The 20,258-nt window shown below is 39.4% G+C and overlaps 4 protein-coding genes and 1 long non-coding RNA gene across 12 annotated transcripts; 2 read left to right on the forward strand and 3 right to left on the reverse strand.

The window, feature by feature from the left end:
- Window positions 1–946: 946 nt before the first annotated feature.
- On the reverse strand, window positions 947–5,649 carry LOC137720472 (U-box domain-containing protein kinase family protein). Of its 2 annotated transcripts, none has more exons than XM_068459542.2 (10): window positions 4,899–5,649; window positions 4,610–4,731; window positions 4,354–4,475; window positions 3,954–4,058; window positions 3,630–3,753; window positions 3,453–3,530; window positions 3,016–3,153; window positions 2,243–2,770; window positions 1,408–2,148; window positions 947–1,325 (listed from the first exon to the last, which is right to left on the reverse strand). In XM_068459542.2, the coding sequence occupies exons 1-10, from the start codon at window positions 5,080–5,082 to the stop codon at window positions 1,143–1,145; spliced, it is 2,325 nt and encodes a 774-aa protein (XP_068315643.2). In that variant the 5' UTR covers window positions 5,083–5,649; the 3' UTR covers window positions 947–1,142. The 2 variants fall into 2 exon arrangements, with proteins under 2 accessions (XP_068315643.2, XP_088548030.1); XM_088691904.1 differs by having other exon boundaries at window positions 2,243–2,800.
- Window positions 5,650–7,970: 2,321 nt separating this feature from the next.
- Window positions 7,971–10,456, forward strand: LOC137720183 (uncharacterized protein At3g49055). Its single transcript, XM_068459199.2, has 5 exons — window positions 7,971–9,036; window positions 9,137–9,213; window positions 9,517–9,628; window positions 9,729–9,845; window positions 9,974–10,456. The coding sequence occupies exons 1-5, from the start codon at window positions 8,089–8,091 to the stop codon at window positions 10,319–10,321; spliced, it is 1,602 nt and encodes a 533-aa protein (XP_068315300.2). The 5' UTR covers window positions 7,971–8,088; the 3' UTR covers window positions 10,322–10,456.
- On the reverse strand, window positions 10,415–14,762 carry LOC137720182 (ATP binding microtubule motor family protein). Its single transcript, XM_068459198.2, has 18 exons — window positions 14,413–14,762; window positions 14,119–14,284; window positions 13,809–14,009; window positions 13,521–13,710; window positions 13,192–13,403; window positions 12,844–13,091; window positions 12,690–12,732; window positions 12,445–12,495; window positions 12,281–12,325; window positions 12,123–12,179; window positions 11,971–12,027; window positions 11,804–11,888; window positions 11,386–11,708; window positions 11,261–11,307; window positions 11,158–11,179; window positions 11,006–11,074; window positions 10,849–10,887; window positions 10,415–10,747 (listed from the first exon to the last, which is right to left on the reverse strand). Exons 1-18 carry the CDS (start codon window positions 14,622–14,624, stop codon window positions 10,703–10,705), a joined length of 2,112 nt encoding a protein of 703 aa, XP_068315299.2. The 5' UTR covers window positions 14,625–14,762; the 3' UTR covers window positions 10,415–10,702.
- Window positions 14,763–16,734: 1,972 nt separating this feature from the next.
- LOC148698944 (uncharacterized) lies at window positions 16,735–17,305 on the forward strand. Its single transcript, XR_015961171.1, has 2 exons — window positions 16,735–16,853; window positions 17,239–17,305. It is a non-coding gene; the product is annotated as an uncharacterized LOC148698944 (long non-coding RNA).
- On the reverse strand, window positions 17,267–20,226 carry LOC137720688 (uncharacterized). 7 transcript variants are annotated; one of them, XM_088691912.1, is made up of 7 exons: window positions 20,095–20,226; window positions 19,824–19,968; window positions 18,871–19,588; window positions 18,529–18,587; window positions 18,255–18,383; window positions 17,775–17,910; window positions 17,267–17,681 (listed from the first exon to the last, which is right to left on the reverse strand). In XM_088691912.1, the coding sequence occupies exons 3-7, from the start codon at window positions 19,573–19,575 to the stop codon at window positions 17,406–17,408; spliced, it is 1,305 nt and encodes a 434-aa protein (XP_088548038.1). In that variant the 5' UTR covers window positions 19,576–19,588; window positions 19,824–19,968; window positions 20,095–20,226; the 3' UTR covers window positions 17,267–17,405. The 7 variants fall into 7 exon arrangements, with proteins under 7 accessions (XP_088548038.1, XP_088548032.1, XP_068315886.1 ...); XM_088691906.1 differs by having other exon boundaries at window positions 17,775–17,940; window positions 18,871–19,968; XM_068459785.2 differs by lacking the exon at window positions 19,824–19,968 and having other exon boundaries at window positions 20,095–20,202.
- Between the last annotated feature and the right edge of the window lie 32 nt (window positions 20,227–20,258).

Consider the following 20,258-nt stretch of genomic DNA (forward strand, 5'->3'; position numbering starts at 1 on the left):
CTATTTTAAAAGTTATAATAATTTCAACCGTTAAATCAAATTTCAATAGCATGAATCTACTGATTTAGTGGATTAAGAGGAAGAGATTAAGAGAGGATCCCTTTTCTTAAGTTAGAGAAATTATTTAGTGTGACCGGTATATAAGGTGGTATCATCATACAAATTATGATATATGTGTACTAAAAAGTTAATAACTTAAAAAATAAAAAATTTCACCACTTCTATAAAAACACACGATAAAAAATTAATAACTTAAAAAATAAAATATTTCATCACAATAAAAAATTTCTTTTTTAAGTTGGTTCACCGGGAGAATTCAGTTCATTATAACATTGGGCTTCCAGCCCATCAACAAAGATTGGGATTCAGATTTTTTATTTGTTTTTTCGACATGAGATTATCGAGGATAGTAATTTTCACAGTCTCGTTCAGAAGATAAGACTTGAGATCATTGAGAATAGTGATCTTCACATTCTTATTTAAAAGCGAAACTTTAGTACGGCTGTTGTAGTGCGGCAGCTTTCTCACAAATGGAGCGTGATGCGTGGAGTCGGGTTTGACCACCAAAGCACATCCAGGTACTTTTGTGAGTGCAATCAGACAACAAACCTAACTTGCCACCGTAAAATAAAAATAAATAACTAACAAAACATGACTGCTAAAATCACTTTCCTGCTAATCGCCATATGATTATTCCATTTTTCCAACCAAAAATTGAAAAATGTTGTTCTAATTTTTTTCTTAAAATGATAGTATGAATTTTTTTTTACATCAATGATAAATTACGATATTGGAGCCACTGGAAATAGGTTAAACTATGATGACAACAAATGAGTTATAATTAAGTTAAATCGTGTTCAATCTCTCCAATGTAACCAAAATAAGGATTCTTCTTTCTTATAGTTTTCATGTTGTGTTAGTTTTCAATCAACAGGCATAAACGAGATTCGAACCTGTAACATTTTCCTCCGTTGAGGAAAAAAAAAGTATCATTAGACTACGAGCTTCCGATTTTCATGGTTCTGAAGAATAATCCGTGATTAATTTTGGCCTAAAATCATTTTCTAAAGATAATGATGCAACAGGCAGGTATAGTCACTGTGTATAAAAACAGTAAAAAGAAGTAAAGATGCGAGTAATTTTTACAACTGTAGTTGCCACTGTTGAATTGCATACTGAAGGGCATAATTGGGGACCAGTTTGCAGTGTTCGAGCTCAAGATTTGTCATCGGCGACGTGTTGTGGCCGCTTTTCAGCCATCCTCGTATCGCTTCTTCTTCGTATGTGAAACCATCTGCTGCAATGTGTGGATCTTGCATGACTTCCTGCAAATGCAAATTATCGCATCTCGTGTTCAGTTAGTGATTCTACGGAAATTGGAATTCAAGTCCAATGGATGCAAGTTACCTGCAGGATGGGGCAGAGGAAATGGGATGGTGTCCGAATAAGCTTCTTGGAAACCAAGCACGATGCTGAGGCGGCGCATGAAGCTCTCATTGCCTCGTGGGCAACCAATAGGTCTAGCCGATCCAAGCGCTTGTTCTCGCAGCACCTCAGTGCTATGTAAGCCATCTCTTTTGCTTGCTCTAGTGGCCAATCTCCGGCTGAAACGTCCAGCAATGCTTTGAAGTTGTCATTTTCTAATGCGTATTTCACATCCTTCACTAATCCTGAAAGCGGTCTTGCAGTTAAAAGTTGCAACAGTATAATCCCGAATGAGTAAACATCAGATTCTGGTGTGAGTTTTCCAGTTTCAAGATACTCTGGATCCATATACACATGAGCTCCATTTGGGTCGCTGCATATTTTGGTGAAGTTGGTCGGGTTTTCGTTCTGTGGGATCAAAGAACTGATGCCCAAATTTACAAGTTTGCTCACAAAGTTCGCATCAAAAAGAATGTTACTGGGTTTCAAGTTCCCATGGACAAGACAAGGAATGTTTGAGTGAAGGAATATGAGGGCAGAGCATATCTCTGTAGCAATGGACGTTCGAATTTGCCATGGAAGAGGTGGGGTGCTGTCTTTGCAGGCAAGGAGGTCTTCAAGGCAGCCATTCCTTAGGTACTCATATACAAGTGACCTGGATTCCGGACAGGTTCCAATTAGTGTTACCAAGTTTGGATGCCGCACTCTGCTCAAGACCTCTACCTGATGGAATTGAACCGAAATAATGAATTCACCGCTGTTTCACTGGTTTTCTAATAACACATAAATACTGTAGGAAACATAACATAAGATTCACCTCGTGTTCGAAGTCCAATTGAGTTTTAGAACCATAAGAAGGCAACATCTTAATAGCAACATGCATGTGGCGAAGAATCCCTTTATAAACACTTCCGTGCCTTCCTTCTTTAATCTTCCAGGACGGATCAAAGTTGTGAGTTGCCTCATTGATCTCCATAAAAGAGAAGATAGGGAATTCTGCCTGATCAAAGCTTGCAGCTTCCCCATTTATCATTGTCTCTAGCTGTCTGCCCTTTCTCATTGCATTTCTATGCTCTATCTTCATTGTATCCCGTTTTTCCCTGAAACTCATCAAGAGCCCTGCAGCTGAGATGATTTTCTCCTCTAACTCCTTCACCTCACATTGTGATGCTTCTAGTTGTTTCTCCAGCACTAACTTCTTGTCCTCAACCATCGAGAGTTGTCTTATAAATTCCTCACTCTCATCCTTCACCCCGTCTATTTCTTGCTTTAATCTAGCAAGCTTTTCTTCCATCTCTTTTCTTTGGCTCATCTCCTTAGTGCATAAACTTTCAAATGCTTTGGCCTGTAAGAAAGCATGGACAAAACAAACTTTCTGGTGAAGAATGAAAGACAGTATCGGCTATTAGTGGGTATGCATAAATCAACAAAATATGCATGCTTGCACAAATGCACACTGCATGCAGACAAATACCAGCATCTAAAGAAACCCAAAAGGTCAAAGTTTGACGCATACAATCTAGAAAACGATCAGGCTAATAAATGAGATCAGTTTAACTCACGAGCAATTTGTGCCATTCCAAATTTTACCTCGCATTTAGCCTCCATCTCATCATCTTCCTCTTTCCACCGCCTAGTTGTCTGTTCAAATTCCTTCTGTTTTAAGTTCTTAGTATCCACAATGGCTTGTTCTACGCTATGATAACTTTCACCATTTGCTTCTCCCTCCTGTAAAGATAAGCAATTAAAGACTAATCAAATGGTTTGAAAAGTACAGCACACACTGACTTGAAAAGAAGTTTTTTCCACAACTAAAGCCTAACAGAGCTCAAAGGAAGCTCATTATCTGCCCCAATATGTTCCCCTTAACTCAAAACTCGGGACATAAAACAGAAACTATAAACATGCACACCTAAGCGGTTTTCTAGGAAGAATTTGGTACAATTTCAGCAAAGCACTAAATGATGCATAACGAAAATCATCCATGTACTTGCATACAAAGGGTGCCAATGAATGAATTTTCTCACCGCATCTATCATCAACAGGGTCGACCTCCCTGATATTTCTTCCAACTTGCTGGTATCTTCCTCAGCATCTGCAGAGCTCTGTAACAAAGTTACTTGTCTAGTACTACCTCACATTAGAAAGAAAAGTCAAACAGATATTTCTCACTGGAGAAAAAACAGTCTGGGTAGTGAGGCTACCAGATTTCTCAGCGAATCAGTTGATTCTGATCTTAAGTGTTCTGGTTGCTCGGTTCCAAAAGCCGAATTCATCAGCAGCAGAGGAGGGGCAGTTTCTATTTCAGATTCATCTTCTCTATCTCCCCTGTTTTCACATGCTTCATATAAGTGGCAATTAAATATAGCACGTATAAAGATAACGCAACAAAGTTACGAAATGACAGTTTGAACTTAACAGGGAAAGCTACTTGGGTGAAAACAACAATTACGAGCTAGTCTGTCAATACATTAAGAAAAACTTAAACCCGCCGATGCATGAGTTGTTGTGAAAGGTGCAAACAGTACCTTGTATATATGAGGTGCCCCTTACAAACAAACCAAATATGACAGGAACTAGCTGCCTTTTGGCATACGAAAAATGCTTTCCTGGACTTTATCTCAGCCAATCTCCTACAATGGCAGCAAGGATGAGTCAGTCAACTTAAATTGGTGGCAGTTATCCATGTTCACAAGTCTTTCAAGTGATTACAGATCACACGTTTTTCATCGTTAAATAAGATTTACCAGTAATAGAAGACATTTCTTTTATTTTACCCACATAGTACTAGGACTGACACGGTAGCATGACAAGAACAACAACAAAGCATTGTCCCACTAAGTGGGGTCGGCTGTATGAATCCTACAACGATAGAGTAGCATGACTAAAAAACAAATTATCCTTAAAAGTATAATCGCTGATGCATACTCAGAATAATGTTCATCTGCAGCTGCCCCCATGACGAGCCATCTAATATGGTGCCGAGCAATTATTTCGACAATTCCCTCTTCGACATTTCCCATCTCAATCCATAATTCATTTGCCTCCACCTGCATTCATAAGAAAGCACCCTAAGACGAAAACAACACTCCCTAAACTAATTCAGATTTTGAATACTAATGTGCAAGCTCTATATAATAGATTATCAAAACAACTTCGAAAACAACGAAAAGCAAGCCGTTACCCCCGCTCCGGTGAGAACCATTCGGTATTGATCTAGAAGCTTTCGTAATTTCGTCCTCTCAGCTCCCTGTAACGCCTTAACTGCTCCTTGTTTCAATTTACTAGCAGAACCGATCCCTTCTGCTGCAAATAGTACCAAAAATCAAATTATAACTCTAAATTGACAACAATTGCCTCGAAGTTTAAATTTTCTTTTCGATTTTCTCAGCAACCAAACACAATTTAAGGTCAATTTCTCAAAAACACTAAAGACATTGATCGAATTCAAACTTTCAGAGTAAAGAACTCACACAGCGAAAGTAGGAGAGAAGGTTTGTGAACATGTAGCAGGCAAATCCTCTTCCCGGCGAAGTTCTTCACCGCCCAAGCCAGCGTCGTTTCGCTCTGCTTCAAGTCCTTCCCCACCGCAACAAATATAGTCTCCTCCACATCCGACAACATCCGCCCTTCTCCGACCTCTCCAACGCTCCCCATCGGAACAGTACCGCCACCGAGTCTCGTGGAATTCCGAATCCCGGGTTTGGGAGATTTTGAACTCAGTGAGTCAAAACTCAGTCATGACCGAGTGACTGTAGTCCGTAAAGACGCGGTAATTTATACGGTGGGAGGATTAGTCTTGCCCGCTTCGTGACAAAAACGGCTTTACTTTATGGGTTGGTCTGAGATTCTTACACCTTTATTTATTTTTATTTTTTTTGGAGGAAAAATTGAAAAATGTGTGCTTTTATAGAAAGTTAAAGTAGAAAAGTTATTGGAATAAAGGAAAGTTTTAGTCAATGGACTCAATGCTTAAGATTGAAGTAAGTACACATGTGTGTTAGGTAAATTGGTTTGAACAAAGTGTTTGCTATTTACACTACTTTGTAAAAATACAAGATAATTAAGAATACTGCTTTGTCGCAAACCTTAGCATCCGCTCCCTCCTTTTCTCTATCCTGCACAAACTCAGAGTTCCATCCTCCTGCCGTCGACTCTTTTATTTGGCTGACGTTGGCAGCAAACCTTGTTATTGCTTTCCTCTTTTTTTTGTCATTTTTTTCTAGTAGTTATGACCCTGCGCCTGTTTAGGGGTGGAAAAAATTCCCAAAAATTCCAAACCGAACCGAAAAAGTCCTGATCCCAAACCAAAAATTTCCCAAACCGAAATTCCCGAAATTTTCGGGATGCTATCCCGAACCGATCCCAAAATTTCGGTATGGGATTTGGGATTGGCTTCTTGATATTTCGGGAATCCCATACCAAACCGAAAATATATAATATTAATTATTATATATATTATTCTTTTATAATTGATGCTAGTAGTTTTTAATTCATGCTCTGCAACCTGGAATGCCCTACACCTTGCATATTTTTCATGTTTTGTTTGATATTCATGTGGATTTTATTATTGCTGATGTCATGGCTGATGATTTTAGAAGGCTTGATTCTTTTGTCTCTCAACATATTGCAAAAAGGGTTTAATTAATTTGAATTTTGACTATGATAAAAACAATCAGACATGCCAGTGTTCAATTAAATGGTAGTGTGAATGAAATGAAATTCCTAGTTCATGAATGTGTTCTTGAATTATATTTTTGAAGAACAATTCATAATTTCATATTTCAATTTGGGATTCCCGATTTGTCCCAAAATCCCGAAAATATTTCGGGATTCCCGAAATTTGGGATTCCCAAAAATTTGGTTTGAGATTGGTCTTCAAATTCCCGTCCCGAAAATTTTTGATTTGGTACTAGTTTCGGTATGGTATCTCATACCGAACCACCCCTACGCCTGTTCTTCCGTCAACTATGATGGTCGGTTTGGGAGGCCACGACTTGTTTTCCCGTCGTTTTCACCGTTTTTTCTTCTTAGTCCTACTCCCCCGTCTTACAGCCCATCTCTTTCAACTCCAAACACTCATATATTTTTTTTCATTATAGAAAAATAATTGGCAATATAAAAAAATAATTCAGCAATACCCAAAAATAGCAAAAATAAATAAAAATTTTGCGTGCATCTTTTTTCATTTGCACATTTTTTTTCGCGTCATTTGATTAAATATACCAAAAGAAAATCAAAGTCCATAATTAAAACAAAAATCTATTTACTATAAAGTAGTTTGAATTCCTGCAAACTTGGGCATTTTTTGCACGTAAGAGCATAAAAAGGGCAAATTAAGTAGGAATATGTCAATCTTTCTCTAGATGAATAGACAAATAGTAGAAAAAAGTCATACCAACGAGATAATTTAATAAAATGAAATTAGAGTGCACTTGCATGGCAATTACAATGTTTTTATTCATTGGGTTGTGCTATTCACACACATTTTTTTACTTCTCACATATCTTTTGTTAATTTATGTCTTTTGATTATTTTCAATTCATCCGATCTGACAGCTGTAAACTAAAAAAACATATAAAAAATAAAAATGGATGTATGGATATCACACCCCTATTCCGAAAGTTCATGTTGTCCATGTGAATACGATTACGAGGGAAGAAAAAGACTTGCCTTAATTACGTCATACACGCGTTTGATTAGCACGTTAATGCGGATTAGACAAAAGCCAATAACATCAAGCACTCAACATCTCCTGATTATAATACAATAAACAGGTATGAAAAATCACACATTTTATGAGGAATCCAAGTCCAACCTGCAACAACGCATCAGATATTTTAGGCAGCAAATTCACTTTTAAATCTTAGGGTTCGTTTGCAAGCAATCTTAAAATAGTCGAAATTATTTTTGGTAAAAATATATTTAGAGTTAATTCTTAGTAAAAATGTAAGTGAATCATAGGAAAAATACTATAATGTTCAGGTTTAATGTCCTTTTATTAAGTTAAGGCTTGCTAGGGGTCATCTGGGGAGATGGAACCTATCCGTATCCAAGTTGTGGGGATCCTAGGAATCCTTATATCCTAATCGTTTATCGTACATCGTACGGTTAAAAATCATTTTAAATTTATTTATTTAAAATTAAACACAAATAGTACCTAACGAAAACTAGCTGCATAATGTACGATATGATATGAGAATCTCTAGGATCCCCACAAAAAAGATATGAAGAGAATCCTCATCCGTCATTTGGGGATATTCAAACCCCTATTTTACGTGTTTTATTATTTTAAGAAAAAATGACTAACTTTTAAACCGGATCTTAGAAAATGTCGTTTCCCTTGGTGATCTTAGAAAATGTCGTTTCCCTTGGTGCATATAAACTTAGTTGTAGTCCGATTCAACGGAAGCAGCGCTAAATCCGGACCAACACGAGTTAAAAAGTCAACTCAATAGAAAGCCCAATTTCAACAGCCCAGTTTCAGAGAAAAGCCCAAAATTTTCTGGCCCATCAGAAAGTGTCCCGCGCCAAAACGCAAACTCGCACAAACTTGCTTCTCTCCTTCTCCATCTACACTTCTTTGACTGGTAGTTCTGAAACTTAAACCCTATCAGTCACGCACTTCATGACGATCTATAGCCATCGTCTGCTCTATGGACCATGGAAAACCCTACAGAAACACTCCCAGAAACCCAGGTGAATGGCCCAGATCCGCCGAACAACCCAGAAACCTCCGAATCCGGTGATGATCTTCTCGCCGAGCTCGAGTCCCTCCGCCAGTCGCACCAGGCCCTGCTGTCGAAGTCGGCGGAAATGGAGGAAGACTCTGATCTCATCCGGCAGCAGAGAGACGATGCCCTGGCTCGCAACGCCGAGCTAACCAAAGTCGTCGGAGAAATTTCCGGCGAGAGAGACTCGCTTCGCGACGAAATTCAGAAGCTCGAAGGTTGTCTGAGAGAAAAGGAAGATGGGTTTGACTCGAAATTGGATGAGGAGCTGAAGTTGAAGGAGGTGATTGAAAACGAGGTGCGAGTTTGTCGGGAGACGATTGAAAGATTGGAGCTTGAGAGAAAAGAGAGAGATGGGTTTTTGCTGAAGTGCTTGGATTCGCTCCGATCGATCAAGGAGGGCATAATCGGAATAATCGACTGCGTCGGCGACGAGAAGGTAGGGAATGGGACTGAAGAAGCTGAGGGGACCGGTGCGGAATCGGAATCCGACCCAGAATGGAGGGCGGTTTATGAGGAGATTGCGGCGGTTGCCCGGCTGACGGCTTCGGCGGAAGCGCAGGTGAGTGAGTATAAAGAGCTGAGGAAGAAGGAGAAGAAGGAGTTGGAGAATAGCGTGGTGAGTCTGACGGAGGAGAACAGAGATATCAGCAGCCTGCTTAGGGTTGCTCTGGCGGAGAAGGAGGCGGTGGTGAAGAGGTTGAAAGGAAGCGAGCAGAAGCGGGTGCCTATTTTGCAGAGAGTTGGGTTTGGGTTTATAATGGGAAGCGGGGGCAATGAGCAGTCGCCGGAGAATTCCGGGGATAAGCTGGACGGTGCAGGGTCTACTGCAGGAAGTAAATCGGATGGCAGTGACTGTGAAGAGGGGGTCATCAGTCTGGTGAGTTCAATTTCTCGTTGTTTCGGTCATGGATTCATGGATTGTTTGAGCTAATTTATGATTTCTCGTTGGTATTTTCGTGTTTGATTATTTGTATCAGGCCTCGACTGTAGAGAAGATCATGAAGAACCTGCGGCTTGAGATCACTCAGTTGAGAAGATCTCTGGATGAATCTAGGTAGTTCGTCATTGAATTATGTTCGTATTTGAATTTGCATTTGTATTTTGATTGTGAGGTAGGTCAGCTATCGAAGATATAAGCTTTGTTTCGGTGTTATTTACCTGAATTTGGATTTCAAGATGATAACTGTTTGAGTATGATTCCTGATATTATGTGATGAAAAGTTGTCAATAGTTCAAGCTTTTTATGAATATGAGTTTCTGAAAGCACTTCTCTAACCATACTTGTACTATAGCCATACTGTTTATGTTGAGCATCGTTGATTTAGTTGTCGATTACTTATTATCAATTCTATGCCAGGTCAGACACTGAGCGCTTGCAGAGTCTTGCGGAAAAACAAGCTCAACAAATTTCGGAAAACAAGCAGTACATCAAGGAGTTAGAAAATAGAGAGAGGGTGTTAACTCAAAATGTAATGGACTATAAAAAAAAAATCCGTTGTTTGTTTGCTTTGCGGTCCTAAAGCATATTCACCTTCTTACTGAGTTGTTTTTGTCATTTTATGGTCGTAGGTTGAAGAACTCATGACGGAAATAAAGGAAAGTGAAGCAGAGGTTGCTAGATGGAGAGAAGCTTGCGAGCTAGAAGTTGAAGCCGGGAAAACGGAGATAGGAGAACGTGAGAAAGTGGTAAGTTTCTATTCCCCGTTAGTAATTGCTACTGCTTAATTGTTTACTAGGATTTAGTTCTACGATTTATTTCCTTTTCTGGTGTTCTTGAATTTAGTCTCTCACACTTTGGTATGCTATTCCATTAGATCGCCATTCTGAAGCAAGAATTGGAGAAGACAAAAGCGGCTCTGGACATATCAAATGGCAAACTGAAGATGAAAGAAGAACTTGCAGTGACCGCTATGGCTGCGCAGGCAGCAGCAGAGAGGTCCCTGCAGCTGGCCGATAGCAGGGCATCAGGACTACGGGCACGTATAGAAGAACTAACGAAACAAGTAGAAGAAGCAGAGAGCAGAGAGCGCAACAACCGAAGGGTGAGACACATATGTTGGCCATGGCGACTCCTGAAAGCTTCTAACAATGCACAAAACAGTATTAAGCCTGTAAAACGATTACTACCAGAAATGCAAGCCTTGCTTCACTATAGCGGGTGATAAATCAGCTACTTTTCGGATCAATTCAGTTGTATTTGTTTGAATTTGTTTCTTCGTTTATTTTTTAGATGTAAAGAAATAATTGCTTGAGTACGATTGCAATGTGCAGTGTTTCCTCCTTTTCCGTCTCTCAAATTTCATTGCGGCATCAAGAAAACAGAGTACAAAGTATTACACGATAAACGAATTACATGAAGGGTTTAAGGCAATACGATACTTTGCCAGTGCCAGCCAACAAGACTTATCTGTTCTTGTGAGAAATTCTCCGATGTCTCCAAATTTTAGATTCGCTAATTACAACGAGAGAAATTCTCCGATGCTTCCAAACAGAAATAAATTACAACGAGATAAATTCTCCGATGTCTGCAAATTTTAGATTTGCTAATTGAATAGCCCTCCAAATTCCTTCTTCATCAGTCCCTTAATCTGTGCAACAAAACACAAATTCCAGCGTCAAATTGAACACATGGATACTTCCATATGTTAAGCAAATTATCCATACAAGTCTCAAAATCGATGAGATATACCTGCTTAGCCGAAAGTCCGATCTCTTCTAAATCATCAAGCTGAAAACAAAGAAAACAACATCGGATTAAAAACCAACTTAAAAGCATTATATAACTACATCCCCTACTAGTTTTGTTTTCCTTTAAAATCTCTGATGTGGGATTTGAGAATACTTACATTCTTGAAGGGCTTCGGAGATTCATCGCGCAGTTCCATGATGTAGGTTGCTCGTTTCTCACCAATCCCCTACACGTAAAATTTCAAATACGTTGAAAACGAAAAACACTATAGAACAGCGATGATAATAAAAAAGAGGAACCGATCCTCACCTTTAATCTTTTCAATTCTTCCCTATAAGTATAAAAAATGAAGAAAGGGTTAGGCTTGTACAGGATATGAAGCACACTACTGATTGAAAGCATATATACTTACTTGCTAGCTGTATTTAAGAAGCCGAGATATTCTTGAACAAGAGAATGCTGCAATGACGGTATAACATTAGAACTTGGAACGAAATTGATGACATGAACAGAATGAAGATAAGGTATAGATCATACCTTCACTTCAGAATTACGCACACTAAGCGCTTCCCAAGGGCTGTTGACATTTGTAACCTCACATCTATTGTCTTTCACACCCTGATTAGCTGGAGTTTTCGGTTCTACATTGTTGGATGAAGCATCATTCTCCTCTCGCATCTTGATGCACAAGGGAGTTGCAGAACAGTCGGTTTTTGATGCATCTGATATCTTTTTGCACACAGGAGTTGCAGAAAGAAGGTTTTTCAGATTGTTTGATAATTCTTGTAATCTTGAACTTATTGGCGGCGATTTTTCATCATTGACATCTGAGTTCTTGCCTTCCTTTTCAACATGATGAACTGTCAATTGAAGGACCAAATTAGGATTTGTTAGGTCAATTTGCATCCAATATCTTGCAGATGAGGTTTGCCGATTCAAACCATAAGAAACCAACCTTCTTCAAGTAAAGAGAAGTCATTTCGGCTATTGACACCTGGAGTATGTTTCTCAGTATGAGCATCAGAATTAAAAGAAACATCCTGGAAACAATATGAAAAATGCATTAAGAAGGTACTCCACAATTCCAACTCACGATGCTTCTGTGTTGAAACTTTCCATTACCTTTTTTGCCATTAAAATGCTTTCTGCATTCTTTGGAGCATCTGATGATAAATTATCCTGCAAAATGTCAGTTGACATCCATCACACCTTTAACATTTACATCTTATAAAAACAAAATCCTCCTAATATATTTTTCTAGACTTCTACGTTACCTTTTCACCCATAGAAGTAAGTTCCAGGGGCTTCAGTGCATCTGACAACGTATTCTCCTGCATAGACCATCAGTGACATCAATCGAAGATTCCAAATGATTGTCTATAGCAATGCAAATTATACAATACAGGAGTACTGTGAAGGATGAGTTACATACCACTGAAGGTTCTGCTACTTCCGTAACACTTGAAACGGACATTTCCTGCAAAAATACGATGCAATGCCTAAATAAGAATACAAGATTACTCCCCCAAAAGTGTTCTCACTTCTTGAAATTCTAAATATAGACAAAATCAAAAGTACAATATAAAAGACCCCTACCTCTTTATTTACAGAAGTTTCTGAGGTCACGATATCTGAGATTGAACTTTCCTACATTAAAATTAATAAGGTAAACTCAGGTTGAAAAACCATATTCGGAATCTGATTACATGAATTTGCAAAATGCTTCCCATATAAGTGTGTAATCTAGCATATAAGGTGGTGTTTTTTCTATCTTTTCACTAAATCAAAAATATCCAGGATATATGACTACAATACTCAACATAAAGTAAGAGATAATGTACCTTCTTCGATTTGGTCAATTGATTTTTTACATCAAATAGCTTCCTTTAAAAAGAAAAAAAGTAGCACATATTTCAGAAACTACAGTCATTACTGGAAAGGGAACAAATGATTCAGCTGTAACTTAGTGTACAAAGGGAGACCTTCATAACATACCTTCCTTTCAACAATGGAGTCATACTGCAATTGATCTTCTTTTCAGAAAGAGGCGCTCTGGAAATGGTTTGTTTCTTTGTTGTAGCCACAATGGTCTGCGGTATATGGCCCTTACGTGATGGAACCACCGCTGATCTTGTCAAACATTTAGTTTTCTTTGAAGACTCCATGACAGCCCCATTATTATTTTGACAAGAGCGAGACACCAGGCTTACCATGTACATGGTATCTTGACAAAATGTTGGTTTCTACATTGAAAAAGAAAGAATTAAGGTCAAAGACAACCAAAGCTCCCAGACAACAATAAACCAGAAAAAGAAAACTTGCAACCAAACGAACAACTCTTACCAAGCAAGTGACCATCAGAACTCTATTCGCTCCTCTCAGGGAGTCTTGCAATAAGTGTGTAAGTTTGCTTTCCCGGTAAGGTACATGGTTTCCAGAAGCGCTCAGAGCATGAACAACATTCAACATGGCATATATTGACTTGTGAATTTTACTAGTCTCCACAAGATTTAGGCCATTGACACTTTTCCTACGGCTACGGGTTCCCTCATAACCTATTAAAGGGAGATTGAATAAAGTTATTTCCTATATAACATTGTCAAACAAACAACAAACGAGAAGAAAAAAAGAGGCTGAAACATGTTTGGCCTGTGGTTAAAAAAACATACAACCTGCCAAGTCAACAAAATTCAACTTTCCCACATGAAGGGCATCTGAGCTTTCACTAGGAGATGATACATGCACTATCAAGCCCTTGTGGCCGCGACGAGGAAGTTCAGTAGCTACTTTTTGTGCTCGTTTACAGGAAGCACACCCACTTACATATAAATTGTAGAATTCTGAAACCGATTTCACGGGTACCTGGAAAGATATGAACAGATATGTCATGACTCATGAAGAATGCACAATAGAAAGCCGCTCCTGCTATCTAGATTTAAAACAAACAACAAATAACTTACCCGAGAAAGTCCTTTAAGCCGAATTTTCCCTTGAACATCACCCTGTACCAAAACTAGTCGTCGTTCTGGATCCAAGATATCATACACATGGTCCTGATAGACCTCGTAAGATGATATAGTAATGGAATTTCCATCTTTCTCCGAAGCCAAAAAAATTTCAGCCATTGCTAGAGCTGCCAAACCTGGTTTCTCAGCAGAACCCTTCAAAATCAAGTGGTTCAACTCATCACTATACATGCTATTTCGAAAGAAAAAATAGTTAAAAGACTAAAACTTGGGGGAAAAAAAATTAGGGAGAAATACACCCCACCTGAATTAAGCAAGTCTTTCCACTGCATCTTGCTCCCAATGCAACAACAGTGGCATTACAACCACCAAGAACTCCAGGTATCAGAGGCTTCACCTCTCGCGAAAAGATTACGCCATTGTCTTCGTATTGGTCGTAGCAGTAATCCAATTCATACGATTCTTTACGGCTACAACACAAAATTGAGGAAAATCCATGTAACCTTACACTTAATCACAAAAATTAACAATTTTCATTTCGTAACAAAACCCAAAAGAGTAAGAATCAGTTGGAATTCGATACAGAAATCGACGTTACCTTGTAGGCTGCTGCTCTTTGAAAGAGAGAGTGACACTCTCTGAATCCTCTCCATTCGGTTTCTTCACGGAGATCCAAGAGTCCCCCTTGGAAAACTCCGCCTCTGAGTCCGTAAATCCCCTGACTTTCGCTACAAATCGGACCCTCCGAGATGGTTTGGAGCGCGTTGGGGTCTTGGTGCGGTCAGGGTTGTCGTACAAAGACAACGCCATCGTAGAACTGAAGATGGGGAGAGAGAGAGAGAGAGAGAGAGAGAGAGAGAGAGAGAGAGAGAGAGAGAGAAAGAAGGAGAGAACAGTGCGAATTATCCCTTGATATGGTTCTGGTTTTTTTTATATTTTATTTATGATTTTCGTATAATTTTGGTAAGTGCCAGCAAAATAGCCGTTAAGGATTTTGGGAGGGAATTCAAATTTTGCTGACGTGGCGCGCTTACACGCTCCCTCCTGAAAAGGATACGAATCGAATAATTAATTGGGCCAACAAAGAACAATCCAGTACCCACCTAAACATGTTAATTGACAGCCTAAAACCTCCAAAGGGCAATCTCAAAAAATTGAATTCAATTAACTTTTGTCTTTCGGGTCGATTCATTCAGGGTGAGAAAAAATTCTCAAAAATCTCAAATCAAACCAAAAAATTTTTAATCCTAAGTTAAAAAAGTTCCTAATCATTCGGTAAGAGATTTAGTATCTACATATTTAATGGTTCGGAAATCCAAAACTGAACCGAATTTTGTTTTTTGATGCTATAATTTTCCTTTTGTAAAGTAGAAAACATCATCGATGTTTATAGGTTGACCCATTTCAACTTTTGTCTCTATCTGACCTTTGAGTTCTGTTATCAAGATCGTACAAATCTGATACACAATTGCTCTTGGCTCGTCTCAAACTGTCTCGGCCACCGCATGCTCCCACTCGTCCCGTCTTAATTTTTGACAACGATTCGACCAATAGCATGCCCAAAACCAGAGGAAGCATCATGGCCCATTTTGAATGATCCGGAGAACTTGGGGTGTGATATAAGAAAAAAAAGAATGAAAATAGTTGGAAAACTAAAATAAAAAATAAAAAATTTTATGTAAAAATATAATTTTTTATTAAAATAAATAGTACATAAGTTTTTCGTTAAAGTTGCAAAATACGACAAGAAGTCAAAAGAACGAAAACAGCAAACGCAGAGTTTTTAGTGAGTTCGCATTTCATTTTTATTCGACGCAATTTCATTTTCGTTTCACAAATTCTTCAATTTCAACCCATCGGAGCGAAGTCGTCGGAAACGATGGAATCGAAGGCGGCGGAAACACAATACGGCGAGAGGAAGAAGATAACGTCGGCGTGCGACGTCGAGGCCCTGAAGAAATGCTTGGAGGAGAACAAAGGCGACTACGTCAAGTGCCAGTCGCAGATCGAGGCCTTCAGATCTTCATGTTCTTTGAAGAAACCAAATCAATCTCCTGAGTCGGTACAGTAGATCATCAATCTACTGCTTTTTCATGTTCTTCACCAATTTTGGGTTCGAATTTTTTTTTGTAATTTATGTTGGAATTTTGAGTGTTTCTGGTAATCTGAACATTTACCCATCTGGGTTTTTTGTAATAATTCATTATCTTTAGATTGTTCGAAGCTTTGGTCTCGGAAGCACTTCCGCTGAAAGCACTTATATTAGAAGCACGTCAAGTGCTTCCCAAATTACTTTCTAGACTAGAAGTAGCACCTACTTCCTAAATGATAAGCAGTTTTAACTTTATCCACCAAACGTTTGTTCAAAGCGTTTTTGATTATCTAAAATCGCTAGCTTTTCCTACAAGCACTTTCGAACATGCTTAAAAAGCTGAAGCTTCGAAAGGATCTCCTCCCGGGCAATGGCTTTTGCGTGAAGGGATTTTGTGGCACACCACATTTCCCCTTCAAGTACAGGACATTTGGTATGTGGACTGCCCTTGTGCGGCGATGCATTCGGATGAGGAGAGAAAAGCAAAATCGCGTTCCCCTTAACGGGTCTCGGCATGCTGCTCCTCCTTCCACAATCAAGCCGGACCTTGCTCCTCAGCTGAGAGAGTTTCAACCACGGTCAACAACTATTCTCTGAAGGAGCCAGTTCAGGAACCGAAGGCCATAGCAACAACAGCCAGTTCATCGATAAGAAATTCGTCAATGTACCTGATCTTGGTTGCCAGGATAGTTGGACAATGCATGACGGGTCAATTCGGTTGGAACGAACTGAGTGGCCAAAATGTACTACAGTTTCTTGGTTGGTTTCCTTCCTCCTCAGTTCCTTCCTGCCACTAAGACAAAATGGAGCTTGTGAAAAGAAAGTTGAGATGAAGTTCTTACATTTCGGCAGAAGAGCTGGCGAAGGAAGACGTTGCGGCCAGAAGAAGGACGATCGAGGCAAGGGAAGCCGTTGAAGCTGAACCTCCTCTCCTGAGGGTCTGAGAGGTACTACTTGCTTCAGCTGCACTAAAGCCTTTCTTTTTTTCTTTTCTGTTAAATGTACAACACTTTGAAGCAGTCAATTTCTACTTAAAAACAATATTTTACTAAACAAGACTCCGCCTTTTCTATAACGACAATGTCATCACGTCAGTATCTCGAATTAATTACACATCGTGATTGGTTTGAGATACTGTCATAATGACTGACACCTTTTGTGATTAGTTTCTCGCTTGCTATTCGTTGTAAATATAGTGCTTTCATGTGCATGAGTGCATTTTTGTTTAAACACTCTCAATGACTACGTTAATTGTTATTAGATGAATATGATTTAATTTTTGTACTACCTAAATCTCGGAATTTAAACTTTTCATGTAATTTGGCATTGCAGAAAACCACAACTTTTGGCTCGAGAAAAAAGCACAGAATGAATCAATGAATTTATAGTTTGTCGCAAATTTATTCTTTTCTCTATGTTTGTAACTGAAACAATTACAGTAATGCTCGATCACTACTTATCAAACAACAGTAATAACAACAACAATCACTCCCTTCTGTTTATTCTTTTCTCTCGAAAAACCGCGCTGTGAATGACTTGCTTTTCTTCGTCGAACCAACCGAAGACTCCCCGCTCGATCCATACGAGTGATCTTCCTCGTCCTTCTCGTCAAAAGTTCCATACGGAGACGGTGAATATGCATGAGGCACAGCCAATGTGACGGCCCTCTGTAATGCAGCCTTGTACTCTTCCGAGTGCTCTTTGGCTATCGTCTCCTGCCGCTCCATTTTCTGCTTCGATGGAATCTCCATGATTTGATCTTTCTCCAATAATAACTGAAGGGTGGGGAAACAAGGGCAGAGGTTCAGACACCGGGCAACGATTTTTCAAGCTTTATGATCTACTTGAGACTTGAGCTAAAAACTTACATCTAGAGCCCTTTGGGCTTCTCTCTCTATCCAAATGATAGCGTGGTCAGAAGTGGCATTACAAGAAAGAACGATGTGCTCAAATCTCCCATCCACTGGAACCGCTGTCTTGACAACGGGAGGAAATCTTCCACACCTGCAAACAAAATTATATAGATGGGAGATCCTTTAACAGCATAGCATCAAAAGTGACTCCCTGTTCAGCAAAACATCAAAGCTATATCTTTGGTTCAACGTGGATGTGGCAAATCCCGCGGATACCAGGTACCACTGTATAGTTAACAAGGCTGGATATAGGTCTAGAATATTTCATGTCGGGTTACAGTAGAATTTACATATTGCACAACGATCGCACATTGACAAAAGCAAAAACAGAAGTGAAAACTTGTTCTCGGTAATTTACGGTATGGATAAATAAGTCTATGCAGTTTGCTAAGCAGATAATCACAGTTAAGTATGCTCATTGATGCTAGACAATACCTAAAAGGCTTTCTCTCAACAATGTGATAGAGGCGGCCAGGTGCATAGAGCCTCCTTGGATCTTTGAGCATTTTCTCCTCAGGTATACATGTGTCCCTCATGCATCGTAGGCACAATATGCACGGCAAACTGTTTCAAAAATCAAATCCAACTTTAATCCAGATAAATTAAAGTGCAAACCTTGATTTCATCACCTAATTAATTCTCAAAATATGAGTTTGCCTTCAGCTGTGAACAAACAATGGTTGAAAAGAGTGATCAGAGCCATCTATACCAGAAAAGTGACTTGAAAATGTCTTCCAAGGGTGTAGCAGTCCGCGGTAAAAAGTCATCCTGGTCCAGCATAATGACCACAATCAAATCTACGAAAAGGATTGACGGAACTACTACTTAAAGATTATCGTGGTGGATGCAACATTTTGCTAATTAGTTTCTAAATGAACAAGCTTCCACGAATCGCCAACACAGAAAAATATTTTGGGATGAAAATTTTACACAACAATGAGAAAGAAGATGCGCATAAGTATAAAATCTAAGGCTGCAGAAGCATAATAAAATGTATACTCATTTAAACTTACTTAAAAATTAAGAACAAAGAGAGGGACTAAAAACTTGCCTGAAGCACAACAGAATTGATGACATCTGCATATCTGACTGCTAAGTTCAATGACATACACCTCGCCGGTGCAATAGCATAGCCCCTAACCCTCTTCCGATCAATGTCCCCCAACCTATCCCTGTTCTGCACTACCAACATTGTTAACAATGCTGCTACACCTGACCCTAGGGAGTGTCCTGTGAAAGTCAAAGTATATTTTGGATACTTCTCCACCAGATCTTTCAACATTTCACATTCTGCATCCATGACCCATTGAGCAGCCTTCAATAGCCCGTTGTGAACATACCCGCCATCAAATTTCCTCTTACCCAGCTTATTATCCATCAGAACTGCATAGTCACTCTCTCTTGCCAAGTTAAGGCCTCTGAAGGCAAGAACTATGTCGGCATGATCATGATCAAGATACAATATATACGGAGGAGCTAGACCTCCGGTATGTTCATAAGTCTTTTTCAAGATTAGCCAATCTGGGTTGATTCCATACCCACCGGGTGGTTCCCAAAGAGGGCATCGAAGGTCATCTTCGTAAACAGCTAGAATGTAGCGGCAAAGGCGAGGAACAGGCTCAAATTCTTCAGCAGTGGAAATACCCCAAGTCTCACTGTCATGACCCGCTGTGTGGAGGCATCGCTTCCACGCCCAGCGGGTACATGCCAGACAATAAACACACTCAAGGATAGGACACCCACATAGGATTGACATTGAGCCCTACAATCTAAACATACTATGACACATCAAAACTCAGAATTCACAATACACCAATGCCTCAGGACATTTCAGCAGCATCAATCGGATTTTCGCAAACGCAATACAGGTATTCATTTACTAATGTTCACAAGAACTATCAGTAGAAGCACATCAAATAAAACACAATGTTATATAACTTGACCCCAAATTACACAAAAATTGAATACTTGAAAAATGGAACCAAAGCTGCTATCTTTTCATACCCAGAAGCTGAAACTTGACAAAGAGCTCGATTGGGTCAACTGGGTCTCAACCATTACTGTGTTTTGATGCACTGATAAAAAATCTTCAGGAGCAGAGAGAAAGTAACAGATACCCAGAAACCAAGATTTCGGTTTCGATCAAATACTGGAATCTCACGGCAAAGACACGAGAAATTAAAGCGTGGTTTTTGCGTACATTATACAAATTTGGTACTAATTTAATTGAATTTTGAAGGAAATAGTGAAGGGGAAGTGTGAAGGTAGGTCGTACCTGCAAGTCAATGCCCATTGGGGTTTCTTGATTACTTGGAGAAGAGATGGAAGTGGGTGGAAACATGATGAAGGTGCGCGGTAAAGGCCAATCATCACTGTTGGCTTCGATTGGCACTTACCATTTGTTTCGTTTTATTCATGTCTCACGTGCTCGGTCCATCT

The sequence above is a fragment of the Pyrus communis genome, chromosome 1 (assembly GCF_041283825.1).
Source record: "Pyrus communis isolate YQ-2024b chromosome 1, ASM4128382v1, whole genome shotgun sequence".
NCBI classification, from domain to species: domain Eukaryota; kingdom Viridiplantae; phylum Streptophyta; class Magnoliopsida; order Rosales; family Rosaceae; genus Pyrus; species Pyrus communis.